The sequence below is a fragment of the Rhinoraja longicauda genome, chromosome 29, assembly GCF_053455715.1.
Source record: "Rhinoraja longicauda isolate Sanriku21f chromosome 29, sRhiLon1.1, whole genome shotgun sequence".
Classification (NCBI taxonomy): domain Eukaryota; kingdom Metazoa; phylum Chordata; class Chondrichthyes; order Rajiformes; family Arhynchobatidae; genus Rhinoraja; species Rhinoraja longicauda.
Window position 1 is genome coordinate 14,298,902 of NC_135981.1, and position 24,081 is coordinate 14,322,982.

At 41.3% G+C, this 24,081-nt stretch overlaps 1 protein-coding gene across 3 annotated transcripts in view; it reads right to left on the minus strand.

Annotated features, from left to right (window-relative positions):
- Positions 1 to 2,932: 2,932 nt before the first annotated feature.
- The window catches only part of stat3 (signal transducer and activator of transcription 3 (acute-phase response factor)), a 44,033-nt gene continuing 22,884 nt past the window's right edge, over positions 2,933 to 24,081 (minus strand). For all 3 annotated transcript variants that reach the window (XM_078424798.1, XM_078424796.1, XM_078424797.1), the window contains 14 exons: positions 23,298 to 23,357; positions 22,194 to 22,223; positions 19,176 to 19,269; positions 17,925 to 17,972; positions 16,833 to 16,916; positions 16,349 to 16,447; positions 14,985 to 15,120; positions 14,257 to 14,309; positions 12,262 to 12,356; positions 11,841 to 11,980; positions 7,942 to 8,154; positions 5,956 to 5,998; positions 5,627 to 5,742; positions 2,933 to 5,537 (listed from right to left, as the gene is read on the minus strand). In XM_078424798.1, coding sequence (XP_078280924.1) covers positions 5,482 to 5,537; positions 5,627 to 5,742; positions 5,956 to 5,998; positions 7,942 to 8,154; positions 11,841 to 11,980; positions 12,262 to 12,356; positions 14,257 to 14,309; positions 14,985 to 15,120; positions 16,349 to 16,447; positions 16,833 to 16,916; positions 17,925 to 17,972; positions 19,176 to 19,269; positions 22,194 to 22,223; positions 23,298 to 23,357 — 1,267 coding nt within the window. In that variant the 3' untranslated portion in view covers positions 2,933 to 5,481. The remainder of the gene's footprint in view (positions 5,538 to 5,626; positions 5,743 to 5,955; positions 5,999 to 7,941; positions 8,155 to 11,840; positions 11,981 to 12,261; positions 12,357 to 14,256; positions 14,310 to 14,984; positions 15,121 to 16,348; positions 16,448 to 16,832; positions 16,917 to 17,924; positions 17,973 to 19,175; positions 19,270 to 22,193; positions 22,224 to 23,297; positions 23,358 to 24,081) is intronic.

Below are 24,081 nucleotides of genomic sequence, written 5' to 3' on the forward strand. Positions count from 1 at the left end.
GACTTCCGCAGAGGTTTCTGCTATTATTTTTGTTCTGCATGGATCCTAAGTCACCAACTGTGGGTTCTTTTTATTATGGAACAGGCAAGCCAAGATAAGCAAAAACAGTAAAACACATTTGTAATGTAATATTATACCCTCTTTCATTGATTTCTCCTTTTGATTGACTTAAATCTGCATTTTGAACGCTTGTTAAATCTACAAAATGCACTGGAGATCGGGTTAAAAAAAAGAAAATATACATGCGACATACGGTTCATTGTCACCAGTAGTTTGCCTAAATGGTCAATTTTTCAATAGACAATAGGTGCAGGAGGAGGCCATTCGGCCCTTCGAGCCAGCACCGCCATTCAATGTGATCATGGCTGATCATTCTCAATCAGTACCCCATGCCTGCCTTCTCCACATACCCCCTGACTCCGCTATCCTTAAGAGCTCTATCTAGCTCTCTCTTGAATGCATTCAGAGAATTGGCCTCCACTGCCTTCTGAGGCAGAGAATTCCACAGATTCACAACTCTCTGACTGAAAAAGTTTTTCCTCATCTCAGTTCTAAATGGCCTACCCCTTATTCTTAAACTGTGGCCCCTGGTTCTGGACTCCCCCAACATTTGGAACATGTTTCCTGCCTCTAACGTGTCCAACCCCTTAATAATCTTATACGTTTCAATGCAAGTTTGCATCACCAGACACCTACTCGGGTACAATTTCTGTGGACTCACTGAAATACGACTCGAAACAAAAGGGTAGTGATAATTTTATTCTATCCAAACTCAAAGTTGCTGAAGCCTTTCGTAGCATTTTATTGTTGTGGCCGAGAGTAGCTTAATAATTCCCAAAAAGTGAGTGTATCTAGACACTAAACATTCACCAATCTTAGACTGATCTTTCAATTTAGAACAATCCTTATTATTTTATAAGGCAATACATCTGCCACAGACATTGCTCAAATAAAGAATAAATGTGCATATTGAAGTTTCTGGGCTTGCTTAGGAACTGTGAATTTGGACATAAAGGAATGTGGCAAGCTTCCTGGACATTTTTCCTGAGTAAAAAGTTAATTCTTAATTTGCAAGAAGTGTCTCATGAGTCAAACATTGGCATATTTTTGTTTTTTTATATTTAGGGCTTAAATTAAATATACATTACCTTTTAAGGCAACAACATCAGCTACACAAAGCAGTAACACTTGAATCTTTCACATATTTAGATAGTGGACTTGTGCCAGGTTACAGAAACACTGCCAACAAATTCCCCCTTGGAGAGTGTTAGTCACTTTAAAACCAATAAATTCCACCAGGCAGAAAAATCCAAATGCAGAGAACATTAGATTTGCAAGAAGATGGACACAAAAAGCTGGAGTAACTCAGCGGGTCAGACAGCATCTCTGGAGAAAACAAATAGGCGATGTTTGGGTAGAGACCCTTCTTCAGACTGAGAGTCAAGGGAAACGAGAGATATAGACAGTGATGTAGAAAGTTCTAGAACAAACAAATTAAAGATATGCAAAAAAGTAACAATGATAAAGGAAACAGGCCATTGTTAGCTGTGGCCTAGGCAAAAACGAGTATAGACAATGAGACTTTATTCATTGTCGCAATGAGAGTTTGAAGCTGGTATGATTTGGGTGAATGAGGGATGAAGAGAGAGGGGGGGGGGGGTAGGGGGGGGGGTAGGGGGGGGGGGGGAATGCAAGGGTTACATGAAGTTAGAGAAATCAAATTCATACCACTGGGTTGTAAGCTGCCCAAGAATGAGATGCTGTTCCTCCATGCGTTTGGAGTCACTCTGACAATGCCTAGGATAGAAGGGTCAGTGTGGGAATGGGAAGGGGAATTAAAATGTTTGTTAACCGGGAGATCAGGTAGGTCCAGGCGTAATGAGTGAAGGTGTTCAGCAAAACGATCTCCCAGTCTACGTTTGGTCTCGCCGAAGTACAAGAGTCCACATCTTGAACAATGGATGCAGTAGATGTGTTTGGAGGAGGTGCAAGTGAACCTCTGCCTAACCTGAAAGGACTGTTGGGGTCCCTGGACAGTCGAGGGAGGAGGTATAGGAACAGGTGTTGCATTTCTTGTGGTTGCAGGGGAAGGGACCTTGGGAGGGGGTGGGAAGGGATGTGTTAATCAGGGAGTTGAGGAGGGAACGGTCTCTGCGGAAGGCAGAAATGGGTGGAGATGGAAAGATGCGACTAGTGGTGGGATCTCATTGGAGGTGGCGAAAATGTCAGACGAATATGTGTCTTATGCTCCGGCTGATGGGATGAAAGGCAAGGACTAGGGGGACTCTGTCCCTGTTGCAACTAGGGGGTGGGGGAACACGAGCAGAGCTGCAGGGTACCAAGGAGACATGTGTAAGGGCCTCATCTATGATGGAAGAGGGGAACCCCTGTTCCCTAAAGAATGAGGATGTCCTGGTATGGTACACCTCATCTTGGGCGCAGTTGCGGCGTAGGAGGTATTGGGAGTAGGGGATAGAGTCTTTGCAAGAAGCAGCTTGGGAAGAAGTGTCGTCTAGATAGTTGTGGGTGTGCATAGATTTATAATAGACGTTAGTCAATGGTCTATCTCCAACGGTTGGTCGAGGACGGGCTGCTGAGAACAAAGAGGGACTCAGCGGGGGGGGGGGGGGGGGGGGAGAAGAGGGACCATCGGGACTATATTGAATACTTCTGTAACTTTGTCTGCACCCTATATGAGGCGGCTCTTTGCATACTTGTGTATTGTATGCAAAACAAACAAAGAATTTCACTGTACCAAGTACATGTGACAATAATGTATCAATCACATTTTATGAAGGCATTACTGCTGTTGTTTTTACATACTACCCTTTCACTGTTTTAGAATGATGCCGATGAAACATTTTGAGTTAGTTGAACCATTGCAGACAATACAAAACAGTTTGAACACCAACTTACAAAACCAACACAACTGGACAGTTAAAGCGCAGCCTTTTAATCAGTGAAAGGATAAAGAAACATTTTCAGTAGTACAGCAATAAAATTTACACCATATATGAATGCTGCCTATTTATACACTTTTCATTTACACACGTGATCAAACCATACATTTCAGAAGTGAATTTAATTCGTTTTGAGCATTTTGTCTCTATTCAAGATACATTGGAGAGGATTAAAAACATGCTTTCCTATTTCTGAAAAGCAGTTGCTTTTGATAAGAAACCTTTAAGCAACATAGAACTGTTAAATGAGAAATAAATCAACAATGCTGTATTCCATTTGGACATCTTTGAAGTTCTCCGGTACAGAATTGAATTTTCCTACACCCATGATAAATTGGAATATTTTTCTGTCCAAAAAACAGCTTTAAACTGGTAGTTCTACACCTTCTCCCCAAGGGTTAGTTCAGCTTAGTTTAATTTAGAGATACATCGCAGAAACAGGACTTTCGGCCCACCGAGTCCACGCCAACCAGTGATCCCCGCACACAAACGCTATCCTACACACACTAGGGACAATTTATCATTATACCAAGCCAATTATCCTTCAAACCTGTACGTCTTTGGAGAGTGGAAGGAAACAGGCGATCCTGGAGGAAACCCACACAGGTCACGGGGAGAACGTATAAACTCTATACAGACAAGCACCTGTAGTCAGGATCAAACTCGGGCCTCTGTCGCTGTAAGGCAGCAACTCTACCGCTGCGCCACCGTGCCACCCCTCTTTGGGAAAAATCTCTAAAAATCTCACAAATACTACTTCTGTGCATTCCCTATGTGGCCGCACCGAGCTCACTGATAGTCTCAATACTATAGTCTGATCTTCCAAGGGCTTTGTATGGAGAAGAATGAGAAATAAAATGTGCCAGCAGACAATTTTTCTAACTTTTAAGCCAAATGGCAGTTTGAATCGGGCCTCTCGCCACCAGTCTGGATAACGGGAGCTGAAATGGTTCAGTCGTCCTCTGCCAGATTTGAAGAATGTTGGCGTCACATTTTACTTGCATATTCAACTTACTTCAAGAAGCCTCAAGCATTTGAGTAACATTAAGAATTCTTTACAATGCTTTCCCACATATGCATTTATCAACATTAAAGACAGCTTTACATAAATGCAGAACAGTCTTGCACCTTAAATCCTCAGTTAAGCGCAAATAAAACATTTGAATTGATCGCTGGCCCAGGCTGATTTTAAGCAGTTTCCATTATTCATTTCAACCATGAAAACAATATGCTTCAAAGTTCAAAAATTACTGAGGATTCCCTGCAGTAAAATGCAATTTATATTTTCAAACTTTTCCCAATTTTGGTAATCGTGGATTCTTCTTTCCTCAGTGGCAGCCCTACCACATGGAGGAAACGTCAACTTCCGGTCTGAAGAGTTGTTTAAAAAATGCTTTTAATATAAAAACAATTTTAGAGAAGATCTTTTCATTTACTTAATCAGCCTCACTAACCTCGCTTTACTGCTAAATTTACCATTGCACATATCCATTCATCAATAATTTGCAAGCGGACTGCTGTAATTATACATCGACGAGCTGTGTTATGGCCGCTGACAATACGATTCTCTTCTGAGAACCAGAGCTCATCAGCAGAGAGACCTATTCCATTTCCCTTTGGTCTCTCTTTCAGGCGGTCAGAACTCTACTCAGTACAAGTAATCGAGGCTTGGGCTGATAACCCAAATGCATGCAAACTCAAGTCCCATTATGCCAGTTTGCAAACGAAATCCATTAAAAATAAAAATTTTGAACGAACAAACAATTCTCTTTGGTCTATTTGTATAAATCTGATGGTGTACTGATATCTTTTGAGAGAGACCGACCGCCCTTTTGGGTTAATATTACCATTTTCTGAAATAGTTAGTAAACTACACAGCTGCATAAAACCTCGGCAATAGTTTAGAGGAAATCCACTACCACCTTCTTAGCAATAACTAACGCTAGTTTTCCCAGGTCACAACATACCTGGAATGATTAAAAATACAATGACACACTGGTCATGCACCAGCATCTTGTTTCTGCATAACTGAATTTCATCTCCCACTCAAGCTGTACTGCAGCCAAGACACGGTTCAGAGCTCAAACCAAGAGATATACTCTTGAAGAATCTCCTCAAATCCCAGAGCTGTGACTGCGCTTGGAATGGTTAATAAACTACTAAATCCACATGATAAAAGACCATGAAAAGGCAGCACGTTGTCACAATGCACCAGAGCTGTGGAACACAAAAGTATTTCTCTAGAATCATCTGCAACGGAATGATAGAATCCAAGTTGCACATGACCCAACTGGTTCGATACAAAAGCCGTTCGTTGGGTTAAATTTAAAACAAGCAGCCAGAAATTAACATGATACAATGCAGTAGAAGCATTATATGCAACAGAGAAGTAGCTTAAGGTATTAATTCTCAAAGGACAACAGATATAAACAAATTACTTGTAAACCATTGCAATTAGTGGTTCATCATATTGAAGTTATAACTGAGGCAGATTCCCACATTGGCTAATGGCGCGCAGAATCTACATCGGGGAAGCAGCACAATCCGTGCCATACTCCATGTCCAGAGTGATGGATTCTGCAAAACCAAACAGGGGAGATTAAAACAGTAAATTTGGAAGACATTTCTTTGATTTGAGTTTCACTCGAGGTGGATAATACACTTACCAAGGCCACCTGCTGCTCCTTGTTCATTTCCATCACCATTGTTCCCACAGTGCATTAATGAGTCCAGGGTTCGAGGAGACATTGGGAACAGGTCACTTGTGTTACCAGAATTGGTTCTGTGCAAATCAGATTCACAAAGCACATTTTCAAATCAGACAATTTTCAACGCGGTGTGAAATTTAAACTAAAGTTTACCAATGACGTTGTGACGCAACTTACAAAGCATTTCAATGTACATAAATTATGTTGGCATAAAGTTATTCGGCAACAGAATTTAATTACAAAAACTAAAATTACAGGGACAAAATGAGGATTCCAGCATTACTTACGGTGTGACACAAATGAATTTCCTCTTCAGATATGCAAATGTTTCTGCAACATTAAGTAAAATAAAATGTGTTCAATGTTAAGTAAAATTAAACACGGTGGAGTTGCTCATATTATTAACACAGGAAAATTATGTAGAACTAGCAGACAAGCTAAAAGGAAATTACAATAGGGTGATTAGAATAAAAAGACCTGTCTTTTGCTGTGACATTTTGCTAAGAAACCAACAAATTTGTCTACTTAGGAAATTCTTAAGCTTTCCAGTTGTTCAGTTGATGATAAGGCGGTGGCACAGCGGTAGAGCTACTGCCTTACAGCGCCAGAGACCTGGGTTCCATCCTGACTACGGGTGCTTGTCTGTACGGAGTTTGTCCGTTCTCCCCGTGACCTGCGTAGGTCTTCTCTGGGATCTTTGATTACCTCCCACCCGCCAAAGACGTATGGGTTTGTAAGTTAATTGGCTTGGTGTAAATGTAAAACTGTTCCTAGTGTGTGTAGGGTAGTGTTAATGTGCGGGGTTCGTTGGTTGGTGCGGACTCAGTGGGCCGAAGGGCCTGTTTCAAGATTCAAGATAGCTTTATTTGTCATCCAATATTGGACGAAATTCAGTCACCCACAGTCCAACAATAAAAGCATTAAATAAGCATTAAAATTACACAACCCCAAAAAAACCCCAAAACACAGTCCAACAATAAAAGCATTAAATAGGCATTCAAATTACACAACCCCCAAAAACACAGTCCAACAATAAAAGCATTAAATAGGCATTCAAATTACCCAACCCCCAAAACACACAAAAAAGAAACATCCATCAAAGAAACATCCATCACAGTGAGTCTCCTCCAGTCCTCTCCTCACTGTGATGGAAGGCCACAATGTCTTTCCCTTCTCCTGCTGTCCTCGCCCGCAGTCAGGTTGTTGTGGTTGCAGGCCGCACCGGACGGTCCACAGCGGGCCAAGCCTAAGGCCGATCCGGGGCGGGCGAACACGCTGTCGCTGCTGCTGTTGCTGCACGTCGGGGCGGTCGTGGCTCCCGACATTGAAGCCCCCGCCCAGCAGAGAAATATCCCGCGGCATATCTTAGGCCGCGCCGGACGGTGAAATGTCCGCGACCCAAGCCCCGCGATCCGGGGCGGGCGAACACGCTGCCGCTGCCGGAGCTCCCGATGTCGGCATCCACGCGGCCCGAGCCTAAGGCGAGTCGCAGCCGCTCCCGCAGCCTCCGAAGACGGCCGGCTCCGGTGATGGTAAGTCCGATCCGCGGGCTCTGCGAACCAGAGCCCTTGAGGCCGCCAGCTCCAGGAGTTGGGCCGATGTTAGGCCGCAGCAGGAACGGAGACACCACCCAGAAAACAAAGGTCGGGTCTCCGTTCGGAAGGGACACATATTTACAATGTTACAGTTCCCCCTTCCCCCCCACATACACACATAGTACACAAACACAAAAACACCACATCACAACTACAATTAAGACAAAAAAACAACAAAAACACAAAGACAAATGGACCGCAGGTGAGCCGCAGCTGCTAGGGCAGCGCCGCCATTTTGGGTCTGTATCTCTAAACTAAACTAAACTAAAACCTCAAATACAAATGGCAGGACAGCCATTTATTATCGACAGTGGAAGGAATGTGGCCATGCCTGGCAGTTAATTCAATGCCACATGAGCGCGGAAAAATCATCAGTGAATGTTGCCAAGTTAACTGAAGGGAAACTCTTTGGAATGGACTGATCCAGAACATCTGGTTTAAGGAACTTTCTGTGCTGAAATAAGTGGTACGTACACATGCAATTTCAAGCAACTGGTGTGCTGCAGCTTAAGAAAGTTGTGGTTATAATTTCTCTGGCTTCTTGTTATTTTTGGAGTTGGCATAAAGATATTCTTTGTACTTTGGACCTTCGATCAAGCTCCACAATGTTAGCTCCTTTTCACCAAAGTTCTGAACCTACAGTGTCAAATAAAAAGTATCTAGTGTTTAAAAAATCACCTGGATCATTGGGATCAATAACTTCCGGTGGTTCACTGCAGCAATATTTTCCAAACGCCTCTTCCTTTGGAATGTCAGGATACAAATACACTAGAGGTGACACAAGAATATTGGTGGCGTCCATGATCTTGTAGCTTATGATGATGTCAGCAAAGGACATGTTGGTCAGCTGCTGTTTGGTGTATGGCTCCACAGACTGGATTTGCGTTTTACCTAGTAAAAAGGAGAAAATAAAATATATAAAAGGGTTTATAATGTGGTAACATTTTCTTCAATATCATTAACTTACACCTTACACAAAGTTCTCAAATGTTGTGGTTTGGAAATATTTTACCCAACTCATCAGATCTTGGAAATAGGACGGTTGTGCCTAATACACTCAGAGCTAGTGCCAGCAATTATTAAAGACCAAGTATGAATACACCTTACAGAGCTGCTGCCAAGTTTAGCACAGCATTTCTGGTGAAACCAGTTTGAAATGCATGCATATTACATCAACTATCCTGGTGCCTCGGGATGTATGTGGGAGGAGTAGTTGGGTGAAGTAAAGAGCCAAGAAGTATCAATTCATAACTTGTTGAAACTAATTTTTTTTCACATAGGAATGCTGAAGCTAGTGACAATCGATTTGCTGTCATACAAGATGCACCGGGGAACAGTTTCGCATCAGATAGAAACAGCTTTCCTTCAATCTGACTGAACTCACACTCAGATCCTAGACTGGTTGCAATCTGCCAAAAGTACTGCAACAAACCCGTTCAAAACGACTAAACGACTGTGCCTTTGATTAAACGCAGCCACATGAAAAAGGATTAATAAAAATGCTGCAATTTATAAACTTCAAAAATAGCGAAGTTTAAATTGATGGATTGTTCTCTCTTCATTCCAGCACACACACTATTTGCTGCATCCAAACATTGTGCAGAGAACAGCTTGGCATTTTTAACTCCAAAATATTAACTTCAGTGCGACTCTGCTCTGACTAAAACAGAATCGATCAGGACCAATGTGTTCGAAAATATTTAAGGCTTAATTAATACTCCCTTCCAAAAGTCGATTCATGCATATTACATCAACTATCCTGAAGTCGATTCTCCACTTCAATTTTAATCTGAACATCAGCTCTTTCCATCACTTCCCCAATTAAAATGGCAGCTCCAGAAATCTCTGCAGCTCCAGAAACGTTCAGACTTCTGACCAGTTTGCATAATGTTGGCTGGAACAACAGTACATTCTGATTCACTCAGTCATCAGAACATGCCCAGCCATGTGGTAACATATTTTTGTACGTAACATTTAGCAGACACGTGGAGGTGTCTGGAAATCAAGAGTGATGCAACAACCAGTTTTAATAAAAAAATTGCACATTTTCTTTTCATGGAGAGAAAAAGTGCCAAACTAGAAGAGTGACAGAGTTAAACAGCACGGAAACAGGGCGGAGGACCCAATTCGTCCATACCGACCAAGATGTCCATTTAAGCTAGTGCCATTTACCATGTTTGGGCAATATCCCTCTCAACCTTCTCAATCCATGCACCTGTCCAAATGACTTTTAAAAGTTGTTGTTGTACCTGCTTCAACTACTTCCTCAGGCAGCTTGTTCCATATGTCCATCTACGCCACCTTTAGGGAACTATGTACTTGTGGTCCTGGGTCCCTCTGTTCTACAACACTCTGCAGGGGCATTCCGTTCACTGTGAAAGTTCTACCCCAGCTTGACTTTCCAAAATGCAACACCTCGCATTCGTCTGAATTGAACAACATTTTCAATTTCTCAGCACACTTGCCCAGCTGATTAAGATCTCACTAATATTTGACAACATTCTTCAGTCTGCAATGTTGCATATTTTAGTGTAGTCTACAAACATACTGCGGCACGGTAGCGCAGCGGTAGAGTTGCTGCTTTACAGCGAATGCAGCGCCGGAGACTCGGGTTCGATCCTGACTACGGGTGCTGTACTGTAAGGAGTTTGTATGTTCTCCCCGTGACCTGCGTGGGTTTTCCCCGAGATCTTCGGTTTCTTCCCACACTCCAAAGACGTACAGGTTTGTAGGTTAATTGACTGGGTAAATGTAAAAATTGTCCCTAGTGTGTGTAGGATAGTGTTAATGTGCGGGGATCGCTGGGCGGCGCGGACTTGGTGGGCCGAAAAGGCCTGTTTCCGCGCTGTATCTGAAATATGAAAAAAATATGAAATACTAACCATGCTTTGTACATTCTCATCCAGCTCGTTTAAATAAAAGGCAAACAGCAATGAGACCAGTATCAATTCCCGTGGTACACTAGCCTAGGGCCTCCAGTCTGAAAAATAATCTGCCATCACCACATTCTACTTTCTACCATCAAGCCAATTTTGCATCCAATTAGCTACCTCTCTCTGAATCGCAAATGATCTAACTTTCCACATTAGGCTACCATGCTGAAAGTCTTGCTAAAGTAATATCATAGGTACTTATTAGAATGGGGAATTTGTCTAAAAATAATCAACTGTTCAAAGAGATAAAAATGGTATTCGAGTGCTTATATTTTTAAAGAAACACATCAGTGAGGAGTTTTCTCATCAATCCTAAGTTCACTAAAATCAACAGCAGGGACTTTTTTGAAAGCAGACCTGTTAAAACTCATTCCATGGAATGGAATGCCTGCTTTAGAAGCTGTTTTTGTCAACAATCACATGGTTGCATTTTCATAGTCAAAATAGTTTGTTTTCTTCTAAACAATTTAAATGGAAGCGAAGAGTGTCAGTTTTCTTCAAATACACCGGATAAAATCACTGCAATTGAGGTTTAAATTATACAAATTCTTAAAGATCACCAAAAATGAAACCTCACCTTCAACATTAACTTGAAGTGTAAGAATGATCTACAATGTGGATTCAGGTCAAGTTATTCTTCTACCACTACTTCGTTTAAAAACAAAAAGCTGAATAAGGTTACAAATTACACAATTATTTTTTGATTGGACAATGTCATTATATATGTTAAGGGGATTTAAAAAATATATATTCAAGGTGTGGGAAACTGTCCAGTATTTAGTATCTATCCTCTGCTGGCATGAACTGAAAGATGGGCTGCCAGGTGGCAGTCTTATTATAACTAGTACAACTTTAAATGGAGCTGAAGATAACCAGACTGGCGCATGACTGGTCACACATGAACCATACTGGGCAAGGCAAGCTTCCTTTACTCTAATGACAATACTCAGTTGAGTTTAATACCAACAGCTTCACAGTAACTTCCGATATCGGCTGTTTGAGAGAATTATTCTGTCAAACCGTCCTGTGACTTCATTTTCTTGGAAATGGGCACCCTTTGTTAGAACAGCTTTTGCAAAGGATTCTGAACCTGAAATGTGAACCGTTCCTCTTTCTACAGATGCTGCCTGACCTGCCAAATATTTCCATCATTTTCTGTTTTAACTTCAGATTTCCAGCATCCAAGGTTTTTTGATGTTCAGGCCTCAACTTAGTGATGACAGACAGTTCGGTCGGTGTAATGGGATGTTGCTAATTTTCAAACTTACATTATAATCTAATAGTTTAAACTGCGGCACATTGGCACAATGGTAGAGTTCCTGCCTTGCATTGCCAGAGACCTAGGTTCAATCCTGACAATGGATGCTGTCTGTATGGAGTTTGTACATTCCCCCTGTGACTGCATGTGTTTTCTACAATGCTCTGTTTTTCTCCATCATTCCAAATTCATGCAGGTCTATTAGTTCATTGGTTTCTGTAAGTTATCCCTAGTGTGTAGGATAGAACTAGTATATGGGTGATCTCTGGTTGGCACGGAATCAGTGGGCCAAAAGGGCTGTTTCCATGGCTGTATCTCTAAAACTGTTGGCCAGATTTTTCCACCCAAAATTATTTGGCATTATGTGATCAAAAGCAGACACATACCATTGATATCTTTTTCCACCCAAGTAAATGTGATCCCTCCTTCTTTGTTGCTCTCGCTAAAACGAAGAAGGAACGTGCCTGGGGGTTTCACATTCAGCAAGGCTCGCTCCCTTTCTTTACTGATGAAACCCATGATGTACCTGAATGAACAAAGATACATACGTCATGCATCCACAGATTTTATTAAAAGGTCGGTCAAAAACTGGGCACAATGTCACATTGATAATATTTACAAGATCAATATAAAAGTACAACCGATACTTTTAGGTTATCTGTTATGGATGAGTATCCCCAGAGTTAAACAAAGACATGGAGAATTGGATGTCTGCTGAACTACGCACAATGATTATGTTGCAACCAAAATAGCACATGGAGGGTTAAATATTAAATAAAAACAGTACATGTTTGAACAAACTCTTACCCATCATTCCAGAGAGACAGAATGAATTTCTTCACCAAATCTATGATGTTGTCCAGCCAGACCCAGAAGGAGAATGCTTTCCCTGGCATGTTTTCCTTAATTCAAATTGTGAAAAAAATTATGAAGGTCAATGAAAATCTCCAGTTTCCTTATTACAAGAGTTTTTATATTTGTTTAACAAAAACAAAAGCTACTCAGAGATTGCTCACACATTAATACAAGCATCTTCTACACAATTAAAATCTCACATAAGATATTACAGGCCCTCCAGGCTAATGGTAGAGTTCCAACCCTGAGAACTGTTCATAACCCAAACAGTTTGCAAGTTAGAAATGAAACCACAAACTATGTTCCCACATGGCAAAAGATGCCCGCAGAAGTGCGTTGGGCCATAGGAATAGATGATCCGGAGAAACATTTTAGATCTTACTTTTCCATCTATATACTATTAAAACTCAGATCTTGTATATATGTACCTATCTTTCTATCGCAGCTGCTATTGGGTGTTTAGAGGTTTTAAATTTACATGTACCTATCTTTCTATCACTGATTTCGGCTGATTACGGCAAAACGGTAAACCGCAGCGCCACAATTTTTGCACCGCCTTAATCACACCGCTGGACGCTTGCCGAAAATGATATTTTTATTTAATTCGGTCATACATTTTTTAAGTTACAGAGGTTTAAAAGTCAAAACTTTTTTTCTCTCAGTTATTTCGGCCGATTTCGGTAAAAACGGTGAACCGTAGCGCCACGATTTTTGAACCGCCTTAATCATCACGCTGAACGCTGCTGGAAAATGATATTTTTATTTGATTCGGTCGTGTTTTTTTAAGTTACGGAGGTTTAAGTAAAAAAAAAAAATTCCAGCCGTTTTTCCCATGGCCTTCAGCGTGTGACGTCAAAATGCCCATGTGACAAGAGCTCGCCCTTGTAACAATGAGTGTGTCTGGGGGAGAGAAAATGGGGGGGGTCTGAGAATGGGGACTGGGGAGTGGGACAACAGGGGTCGTGCGGAGGGGACTTGGTGGTGGGGGAAAGAGGGGTACTGGGAAAAGGGGAGGTCCCCCTCCCTCCCCACCTCCCCCCCCCCTATTTCCCTCCCCCCTCCACACCTCCCCCCCATCTCTCCTCACCCTCCCCCCCCTCCCTCCCCCCCTCCCTCCTCCACACCTCCCTTCCTGGTGTGGGGAGAGTAAGAGTGGGGCTTGGGGAGGAGAGAATGGGGGGTGTGGGGACGGGCCCAACGGGAAAGGGAGGTCCCCCTCCCTCTCCTCCCTCCCTCCCCCCCCCCCTCTCCCCCCTCCCTCCCACCCTCTCTCCCCCCCCTCCCTCCCCCCTCCACACCTCCCCCCCCATCTCTCCTCACCCTCCCCCCCTCCCTCCCCCAATCCCTCCACACCTCCCTCCCTGGTGTGGGGAGAATAAGAGTGGGGCTGGGGGAGGAGAGAATGGGGGGTGTGGGGTCGGGTCCAACGGGCCCGCTTTGCTAGTTCTTAATAAAAAGGCATATATATATATATATATATATAATTTTAGCCCAAACCTAAATCAGGCTAATAATGACATTTTTTACTTTTGAAAAGGACACTGCTCATTGCGTGTCTCTGGATATCTTTTGCAAAACGGACAATCAACGTTTTAACTGGAATGTATTTTCGCTGGGATCAAAGTGGGAACATTCCCACTTGCAGCTGGCAGCCTTGCAGATGGCAAGTCCATCCTGTTGGTCTCACATGGTATGCACAAGTTGGGTGTTCGTAAGCTGGGCGTTCGTAAGCTGGGCTATGGAAAGTAGCAGTTACCAACAACAATGAAATTTTTGGAGACTTCAGAAAGTAAATTGCTGCAAGCATTCTGCTGAGGTATTTTTCAGGGCCACAAGATGTTACTTAATTTCAAACAAACTAATAAAACATTCCTCAATAGCTATTCATTTAAAAGATCATGGCAGGTGTTTGGACGTAAAACAACTGAAAAAAAACATTCAACTCACTTTACAAAATTTTGCCCAGGTGATTTGGCACCCAGAGTAGTTAACACCAGGACCTAGTGAACAAAACGTTTATTACATTACGAGATCAAGTGTATAATATATAAAGTAAAAATAAATTACAATCAAATATTTTAGTACTCGATGCATTTGCATTTATACTGCCTTTATTTCCCAATTAATTACACATTATTTAGAATAGTTTCACAGAACAGCAAGTAATGCCTGGAGTGAAGGATATTTGATAGTAAAAACAATTGCCTGAGTAGAATCAATACTGATAAAGATATTCATGTCTCGGGATCATTGAAAGTCCATGTTTGAAACAAAACCAATTCATTTCTATTTCGTAATAAATTTATTTTCAATAGTTAAATGGCAATGTTTCACATATTTACCCCATTCCTGATCATTGCTGATGGAATTACACTTTTTTTAAATATAAATTTTCATTTTGTAGCCATGCACGCCATTATGATCCTCCATCACAAGGGAGATGAAGAAGGTACAGAGTTCTGGACAATGGAAACTCTGTAGGCATTTGACTGTGCCAAGGGATCTTTATCACCAGGCAAACAGGATTTTTTTTCCCCATAGACCTTCAGCAGGACATTTTTCCAATAGGAGCCGAATTCAAGTAAGGTCAAAATAAGAGCGATACATGTGATTAATTCAGTGTTCTGCTGCCCTAATTCAAGGTATAACTTCAATGACAAGTTTTGATTACTCACCAAGCAGCTTCTCAGCTAGTGTTCCCAGCTGTTCCATGTCCAGTCCTCGTTTGGTGGTGGAAGAAAACTGCCAGCTGAGAATCTCTGCTACCTGATCCCATGTGGCGACTGGAGGTTTTGTGAAAAAGTTTATGTTCTGTTTCAAGACAGGAAATTATAAGTAATTTTATCTTGCAAAACAACAAATCGATTCTCATTAATTAGCAATTAAATATTTCTGATAAGTTGTTATTTCATCAACACAAAAACATTTTGCTGGAGCCTCTAGATTTATAACCCGCATCGCCATTATCTTTCTAATTGTTGATTAATCAATTATCCATAATTGCAAATAATTTGAAATCTATACGTTAAAATTTAATTAAAACACTTCCATGTGCTTCTGTAAAAATCAATTCATTTGCACTTATTATCAGTGCCTTTGCTTTATTTAAACTATAATCTACTCTCCTACAAAAAGGTGAAAAAGACACTTTTTAAAAACAAAACGAAAGTACACTTCAAAAAAAGGGTACATCAATTAAAATCAACTTTCACATTAAACTCATAACCGTCGAAGTTAACTTTGTTTAGAAATATAAATAACTATAAAGTGGAGAATAGTGAAATGTTGTCAATTTAATATCTTCATTATTTCCTCAGGAATTTCATTCTGCATTTAATGTTCAAGTCTCTAGAATGTCACTTGAACTCAACCCATTGTGCTGCAGACCAACCTCAATGACTCAACATATCCAGATTGCTCTGAAGGTGTATTACAGTACTAGAAAATTGACCTAAATGTAAATATTTATACTTTATTACTCAAGCTGGAAAGGATGCAGAGAAGATTCATGAGGATATTGCCAGGACTCGAGGGCCTGAGCTATAGAGAGAGGTTGTGCAGGCTAGGACTTTATTCCTTGGAGCACAGGAGGTGATCTTATAAAAGTGTACAAAATCGTGAGAGAAATAGATTGGGTAAATGCACTAGTCTTTTGCCTAGAGTAAGGGAATTGAGAACCAGAGGATATAGATTTTAGGTGAGGGAGGGGGGGAAAGATTTAATAGGAATCTGAGGGATAATATTTTCACGCAAAGGGTGATAGGTGTATGGAACTAGCTGCCAAAGGAGGTAGTCGAAGCAGGTACTTTCGCAACGTTTAAGAAGCATTCAGACAGTTGCATGGACAGGACAGGTTTAGAGGGATGTGGACCAAACGCAGGTAGGTGGGACTAGTGTGGATGGGATATGTTGGCCGGTGTGGTAAGTTGGGCCAAAGGGCCTGTTCCTACACTGTAAGATTCTATGGCTTAATTAATCTCCAATTGCTCCCTTCAACACTGTATTAGATACATTAAATTTAACCAGGTGCAGATCATACCTTTGGATTATTGGTTAACATGTTGTACCAAAGAATCGAGGCCCAAGCATTTGGCATCTGGCAGATGTTGGAGATCACCACAACTGGCAATGAACAGGTCTGTTAAAAAAATTTGTCACAAATGTTTGCACATTTTAAAGAAAAATGATCATCTCATTTGTTCCTTCAACATGGCACTCTCTCCTAAAAAATAGCAAAACATTTTCAAAGTGCTTTTCTTTTGCACTGCCTTTCCGCCATCAATACTGCTGGAAATGATGTTGATACAGCAGTGCCAGGCATCTAAAATAGTTAGGATGCAAGTAAATGGAGTGTGCAGCCTGCTCAATCCATCAATGCACAAAAACTAGCAATATGGTATTGGCATGCAAGTGCATTGCAGCTTAGGTATGCCAAATACACTTAGCATCTCGGCAAGCCAAAAACAAATAGAAATGCAATGCAAAAACCAAAATTAAAAAGTTGTATAGGTGCTGCAACATACCTCCAAATCAATTTTAAGTCCTTGATGGTAAATTTCTGTCTCAAAGGTTATCAGATGTAGCTCTTCGGTAACAATGAGGGAGGCCTAAAACAATCCAAAAATGTTATTAAAAATGAAAGTAGCTACCAGTGTTTTGCATAAACCATGAAAACGCCTCTTTTGCAAGTTTAAAAAGACAAATAACCACTGATCCTGATTATTGATCAACTCTTGCTGTATATTAATTCTACAAGTTAAGGTGATGCTTGCTATTAAGCGGTGTGCTAACAATGACACCTTGTAAACATGAAACAAAAGGACATTTAATCATAATTGCAAAAGCTTCAGACAAAAATGGTGTAGAAAATAAATCTACTGCATTTGGAATGAAACCTAACAGGTTTAAGTGTTCCAATTCAAACAAATGTGAGATACCAGTAACTTTGCAAATACAGTAAACCCTTGTTATGACAGACCATGGGGAGGGGGGGGATAATCAACTATTGTTGATTATCCGATATAATTAAGAACGGGGCAGGGGGAGGTAAATATTGACTAGTTGAACGCAAAGTCGGGTGAGAAGCACGGGGCCGAGGGGGTTAAACCAGGGGGACATTTAAAGGCCGCACAGTGCAGCAGGCTACGCACGCCCAGTACTCGCACTGCCTTCATGCTGCTCGCTCTCTCTGCTCCCGCAATAGGAAGCATGCCATGGGGGTCTGCTTATTTGGTAACCCGGCAGAAGCGGTCTCAGGGGAGACTCGTGCTGTTACCAGGGAGCCAAGGCACATGTTGCTAAGAAGACACAGGTGCAGTCTGCATCTAACACCCCGGGCAAAGCCATGCCCAACGCAACGCTCTTAAAGAGTGCTTTACAATTTGGTCTCTGCCCGCCGCCGCCTTTCCGCTGCCCAACGCCACGTGTTGTCCACCAACTATCACCACGAATGGACACCTTGGTCCGCTAAAACTAAAATCTGTTATAAATAGGTCTGTAATAACAAAAGAAGACTCTACAACCAGTGTGATTAAAAACTTTACTTGAACAGAGCTGTAAAATGGATAATGAAAATGCGGCTTCTTTAAAAAAAAGCTTTTAAAATTTCTACCTACATCACTACTTGCTCTCCCTCCATTTCCACACCTCTGCTCTCTCAGTGTCTGGAAGAAAAATAAAATACTCATTAGTCCACTTAATTGTGACTTGGAAGTCAAATGTTGTACTGCAGTTTCAGTTTGAGCATTAAAGAAGTAGAAGTGGTATATATTCTACAATGGCAAATACTGGTGAGATTTCATTTATTACTGTTGTTTAATCACAAAATAAAAATGCAAGCCAGTGGCAAGGTTAGAACTTAATTATAAATAACAACTTTATTTTCATAGACATACAGAGCCAAAATGTGGTCTTAAGGCCACAATCAGGTATTTATCTATATGAATCGCATTTGCCAGCACTTGGTCACACATCCTTATTTTCCATGGCAATTCAAGTATTCATCCAGAATTTAAGGCCAGGAGTTAGGTGGTATCTGGGAAACATTTTTTTAAATTAAGCACTCATCCAGATACTTAATTAAACAAATGTTTCCCAGATCTCCTGTCCTTAAACCCATGTCCTCTGGTTTTAGATGTCTCCATTGTGAGAAAAGGTTTCTTACTGTATGCCTTTCAGAGGAGTTGGTTATCCTTTAAATTGCATTAGAGGAAAATACAAAGAGCTTTACATTACATTGAGAAAAGTGACTATTAATATACTTCATAACCTTTATGCACTACCATTACTGTAGCGAACTAGAAGAGGGCTTACCCCACCAGATACATTTAATTGGTCTATCTACCACATTACAGTAATGTATTAATTGTATCAAAAATAAACACAGCAGAAAATGCTGAGTTCCAGTTTTATACACATTGGCATGAATATTTAGTTTAGAGATAGAGAGCGGAAACTCACCGAGTCCGTACCAACTGGTGATCCACGCACACTAACATGATCCTACACACAATAGGGACTATTTACATTTATACCAAACCAATTAACCAACAAGCCTGTACGCCTTGGAGTGTGGGAGGAAACCGAAGATCTCAGAGAAAACCCATGCGGTCTCGAGGAGAATGTACAAACTCCGTAGACAGCACCCGTAGTCAGGATCGAACCCGGGTCTCTGGCGCTGTAAGGCAGCAACTCAACCGCTGCGCTACCATGCCACCCCAGAGTTAATATATCAGTTTTAGATACTTTGACAATAACAAAGTTCTTAAATAAATACAGGCAACCTTTCATAGTTACCACAGAGAATAATAAACACATATCTTGAATCAATAATTATAGAGTCTACCGTATTTCTTCATAATACTAACCAAATGCTTAAATTCTGCTGACAGACTTCCATTATTTGATTCTTCCATATTCATAACTTTTGTGTTGGTTCCCAAAATGTTGAATTTCCGTGACCTAATTTGAAGATACAATGAAAGTGTAACTGACAATTAAGCTGGTATTCTTCTAGGTCTTTCTCCAGAACTAATTTAAAATGTCCTCATGTTTTGTGCCTGTGAAGAACCTTCTTCAGTTAACCCAGAAGTTCAAAATAAACCCCATCACATGCAATTAATAATAAATTATGTATTCCTCTATCTATCCTGCTTGTTGTACTAATAATTCAGGAAGCATGTCTACTTAAAATCTAGTTTTAAAAGCTTGGAGAAATGTTGCATTTTAATGCAGATTTCTTGTACAGATGCATGACAGCATTTCTGGAAACTGATGGCACCTCCTTTAATCAGGACAAAATTACGAGAGCACACTTGAAATCACCCCTAGAAGTCCTCCTGAAAATGTGGTGCTCAGGCCGGGTGAGGCTGCCAATCTCGTCGGGACTTCCTATCGGTGGGCCCAATTTACTCCCTGCGGCCAGGGCTCTGGAACTCCAACCCAGCCAGACACGGGGGATCTGTTCCCATAGCTGACTTCCGTGGAAGACATTGCGGGGCAGTATCTCGGCCCCCTGGCGGCCTAGGTAGACAGTTCCGGTACCATTTGACTCCTCCTGGAGGCCTGCGTCGGACTACGGGAATGGCGGCTGCACCGACCCTACCACATTTTTAGGCAGATTCGGCAAATCTTGGCGGTGGCTGGTAATCCTGCTAGGAAAGCAGCACCTCGGCCCTGAGGGCCGCCACCGCTCCAACCCTCATCTGGACTTAATATTTTTTTGCAGTTCATGGTGCTTTTGAGACACGAGAGGTATAATTAGTTGTTCTGTGGTGTATTATTGAATTATTATTCCATGACCTCTCTTGGTCCAGCAAAATGGTAACCCGACAAGTCTCTGGCACCAAGGGTGCTAGAAATAAGCGGTGGTGGGCCTGTATTTATACGACAACAAAACTGCCAAATTAATCCCCAAATACAGGTTGCTTTCACTTTTTGTTTTAAACATACACATTACACAATGCAATACATTTTCTGGTGAAACAGTTGAACTTGAATTCTAGCTCCAACAGTGTCCTAAACCAGCAGCTCTGGCTGCATGTCTCTCATGCACCCTGTATGCACCAAATGTTATGGTTGCTGTGCAACAGAGATGATATCTATATACTAAAACTCTTGTTTGTTTGTTCCTGAACTACAGCCAAAACGGTACACGATAGCGCGACAATTTTAGGCCCACCTTACTCACCGTTGTCCCTTTGGTGCTAATGGAAGAAGTTTCATTGAAATCGGTGTTATATTTTTTAAGTTATTCACATTTTAAAGTTTAAATCTATCTCCTAGGGAGGGAGGGAGGGAGGGAAGACAAGGGGGGGGGTTGAGGGGGATGGTGGAGGGAGGGGGAGGGGAAAATGGAGGGGGGAGGAGGGAAGGGGAGGGGGGGAAGGAGAGGGTGCTGCACCAATGCAGGAGAGGTTTGGGCCCAATGGGTTCACATGGTCTAGTTTGGTATTATATTGGAATTAGCAGCTGTAGAACTAGAAAGGGAATTTAAAATCAACCTGTGTAGCAATTGTGAAATTTGAAAGTTAACAACATAGTACTCAAACTTCCAGACACAAAATTCATGGGTAAAACTCCGATAATCCGGCATCTGTTTGTTCAGCATCCTGCTGGGCCAGCATCAAGCTCAGTCATTAATCCAGAAAGTGAGCTTGGTGCTCACAGTGCACGAGAGACATGCAGCCAGAGCTGCAGGTTCAGGACACTGAGGGAACTAGAATTCACATTCACCTGTTTCACCAGAAAATTTATTACATCGTGTAACGTGTATGTAAAAAAAGTGAAACCAAACTGTATTTGTGGATTAATTGGGCATTATATCCACTCACCCAGCTCAACCAACTTTAGTGCTTTATTGTAATTTAAAGAGAATAATTCTACATTAAACTGCAACATTTCACCAAGCATTTGAAACTGTAGATTTGAAGTAGACATGCGTCGTGGATTATTAGTACAAGAAGCAGTATACATGAATTGTACATCAGGCAAAAGGAAAGGCCAGATCACTACTCGTCATACCAAAGAGCCTGCTAACATCGTCAAGCAATTTAAATCTTACTTGTTCGTTGTGTAACCAAATTTGAATCTTATTCTCAGCCTGGAGTATAGATTACCTACCATATATACCTATGCCCTGGTCAGATGTACATGGTAGGTCATCTATACAACACAGTTGTAAGTATTTTTGTAGGATTTCCGCCAAGGCCTGCTGGATTTCCCGGTTGCTAACCATTTTAACTTCCCTTCCCATACTGATCTTTCTGTCCTGGGCCTCCTCCATTGCCAGAGCAAGGCCACACACAAACTGGAGGAACAGCACTTCATATTCCACTTGGGTACTTTGCAACTCAATATTATGAACATTGAATTCTCCTATTTAATGTAACAACCTACTAACAATCCCCATCTAATTTCCCAATTCCCACCTGGATTGCATCAATTTCTCTCCCCAACCTCTATTCTTTCCACTGGCTTCACAATTTGCACCTCTCCTATCCTGGTCTCACTTGTTTTGTCCCATCATCTCTGGGCCTTGTCCGGCCATCTATTTACCAATCACCCCTCTCCCTCCCCTCCAGCTCATCTGTATCCACTTATCACTCGCCAGGCTTGATCCTGCCCCCATTATCAGTCCGGAGAAGGGTCCCGCCCAGAACCATCACCTATTCAAGGTACCCAGAGATGTTGACTGACCCACTAAGTTACTCCAGTATTGCATCTATTGTGGAAGGTTAATTACTAGTTCCATGACATCATACACCTGCTCATAATACAATAAATTGGCAACTCGGTGGAAAGTATAGGGAACAGTTTATTAGAAAGACTCAACATATATATGAACCAACATAAAATGAAGTTATAAAACAAAAATTAAATCTCACCCCCTTAACGCAGAACCATCTCCAGAATCCCTGAAACAAGATAGACAGACATCATTAGAGTACATATTCTGATAAGATCTGTGCTGTTATACATTCAGTGGAAATTAAATGATAAAGTAAAGGATTTTCTTTTGTAATTTGGAATGCATGAAGCATTTTTCTTCTCTCTCTATCCTCCTTCTCTCCTCCACAAAAGGGTAAACAAGCAAAGCTTATATAATTTCACCTTGTCTCACACACTAATCCTTACAATTTGCATTGTACTACTTCTCACATAAATACACCTTTGCAAAGGCGCTCTTTCCAGTATTTCACACAGTACTCCAGCTATACTTTAAGGCTCTGTAAAAGTGACCTACAGATCACTCCCTTTTGTAGTCCAGCCCGTTGAACTAAGTCTATTAACCATTCAACCGCAGAGGTTGACTTTACCTTGAACAATAAACACCGCCAATTAATTTGTGGTGATAATGTTTTCAAGCTCTGATCTCAAGTAGTTCAGTCTATAACCGCAACACACTTCCAAATACCGTGGAGTGGAAACACTTTAAAGTTACATCAACAGGTTGATGCTATATTACTTAGATGCTGCTGGGAAATAAAGTTTAATGTTTCATTGTCCCTTGACAAATGAAACTGAAAACATGGTATATAAGTCAAACTTGGGGACCAAGAGCATTGATGTGTGTGCGGTGTGCAGGGAGATTGCCACATAACATTTTGTTCAAGATGGCCGCGCCGTTGTGTTTGGCTGCCTGCCACTGTATGTTTCTTTTTTTTTTTCCTAATCAGATGTGCAACACTTTGGTCAACGTGGGTTGTTTTTAAATGTGCTATACAAATAAAATTGACTTGACTTGACATAAAATGCATGTACTATCATTTAAAAAAAAATGACATAGCATACCAATTTGGTTTAAAAAACAGTAAATAACATACACTTTTGGGTAAAAAAGCAAGGAATTGTGCTCTTACAGCAGAAAAGCTCATCTGTTAGAAAATACAAAATTCCACAATCTGTTAGAAATAAAGTACCAAATATTCCACGCAAAATCTATACATCCAGAATGAACACAAATGGTTCAGTTGTTCATTTGTACTCACTTGTCAATGGCAACCTTGATCTTTAGCTGATAATTTAACTCAGGAAATTTAACAAGCAGCCTGAGAACAGAAAGTATATATTAGATGTACTGTAAAAGACTAAAGCACAAATGTAATTGCTGCATTATATACACAAAGGCGATAAAGGGTGTCAGGCGTTATGGTGAGAAGGCAGGAGAATGAGGTTCGTAGGGAGAGATAGATCAGCCATAATTGAATGGCGTAGCATTGATGGGTCGAATGGCCTAATTCTGCTATCACATGACCTTATGACCTTCTGATATTGTGGTCTATTCGCAGGAAACCTTTCAGCAAATAATGGTGCAGGAAATGACTCACTGCAATGATAACATCTTGAGGGAAATTTCCTCACAGAAGGACCAAATTAATTAAGGCTGCTAAGTCTACTTGCAACACCATTAAATAATCGTACTGCCATTTTCACTTCATTAAAGCGATTTTATCTGCCAACGGATGTATATGATAATTTGACGTCCCAAGCATTTCAAAACAAGACTAATATATGAAATCCATTCAGAGCACTTCACATCAACATGTTCGGCATTCCCTTGGGATTGAGGATGACTTGCTTCCATTCCAGTCAGAGGTAGCTAATGAGGGCAAAACGAGAACCACAGACTATTCCACAGTTGGAGCAGGTGACGGGCAAGATGGGACACTCCTTCTGCTGTTTACACAGGGTTTCTGCACGCTCAGGAAACACTACCCAAGGGTTCTCAATACCATCCTAAATACTTCTCCATTTTGACCAGCCAAGTGGCAC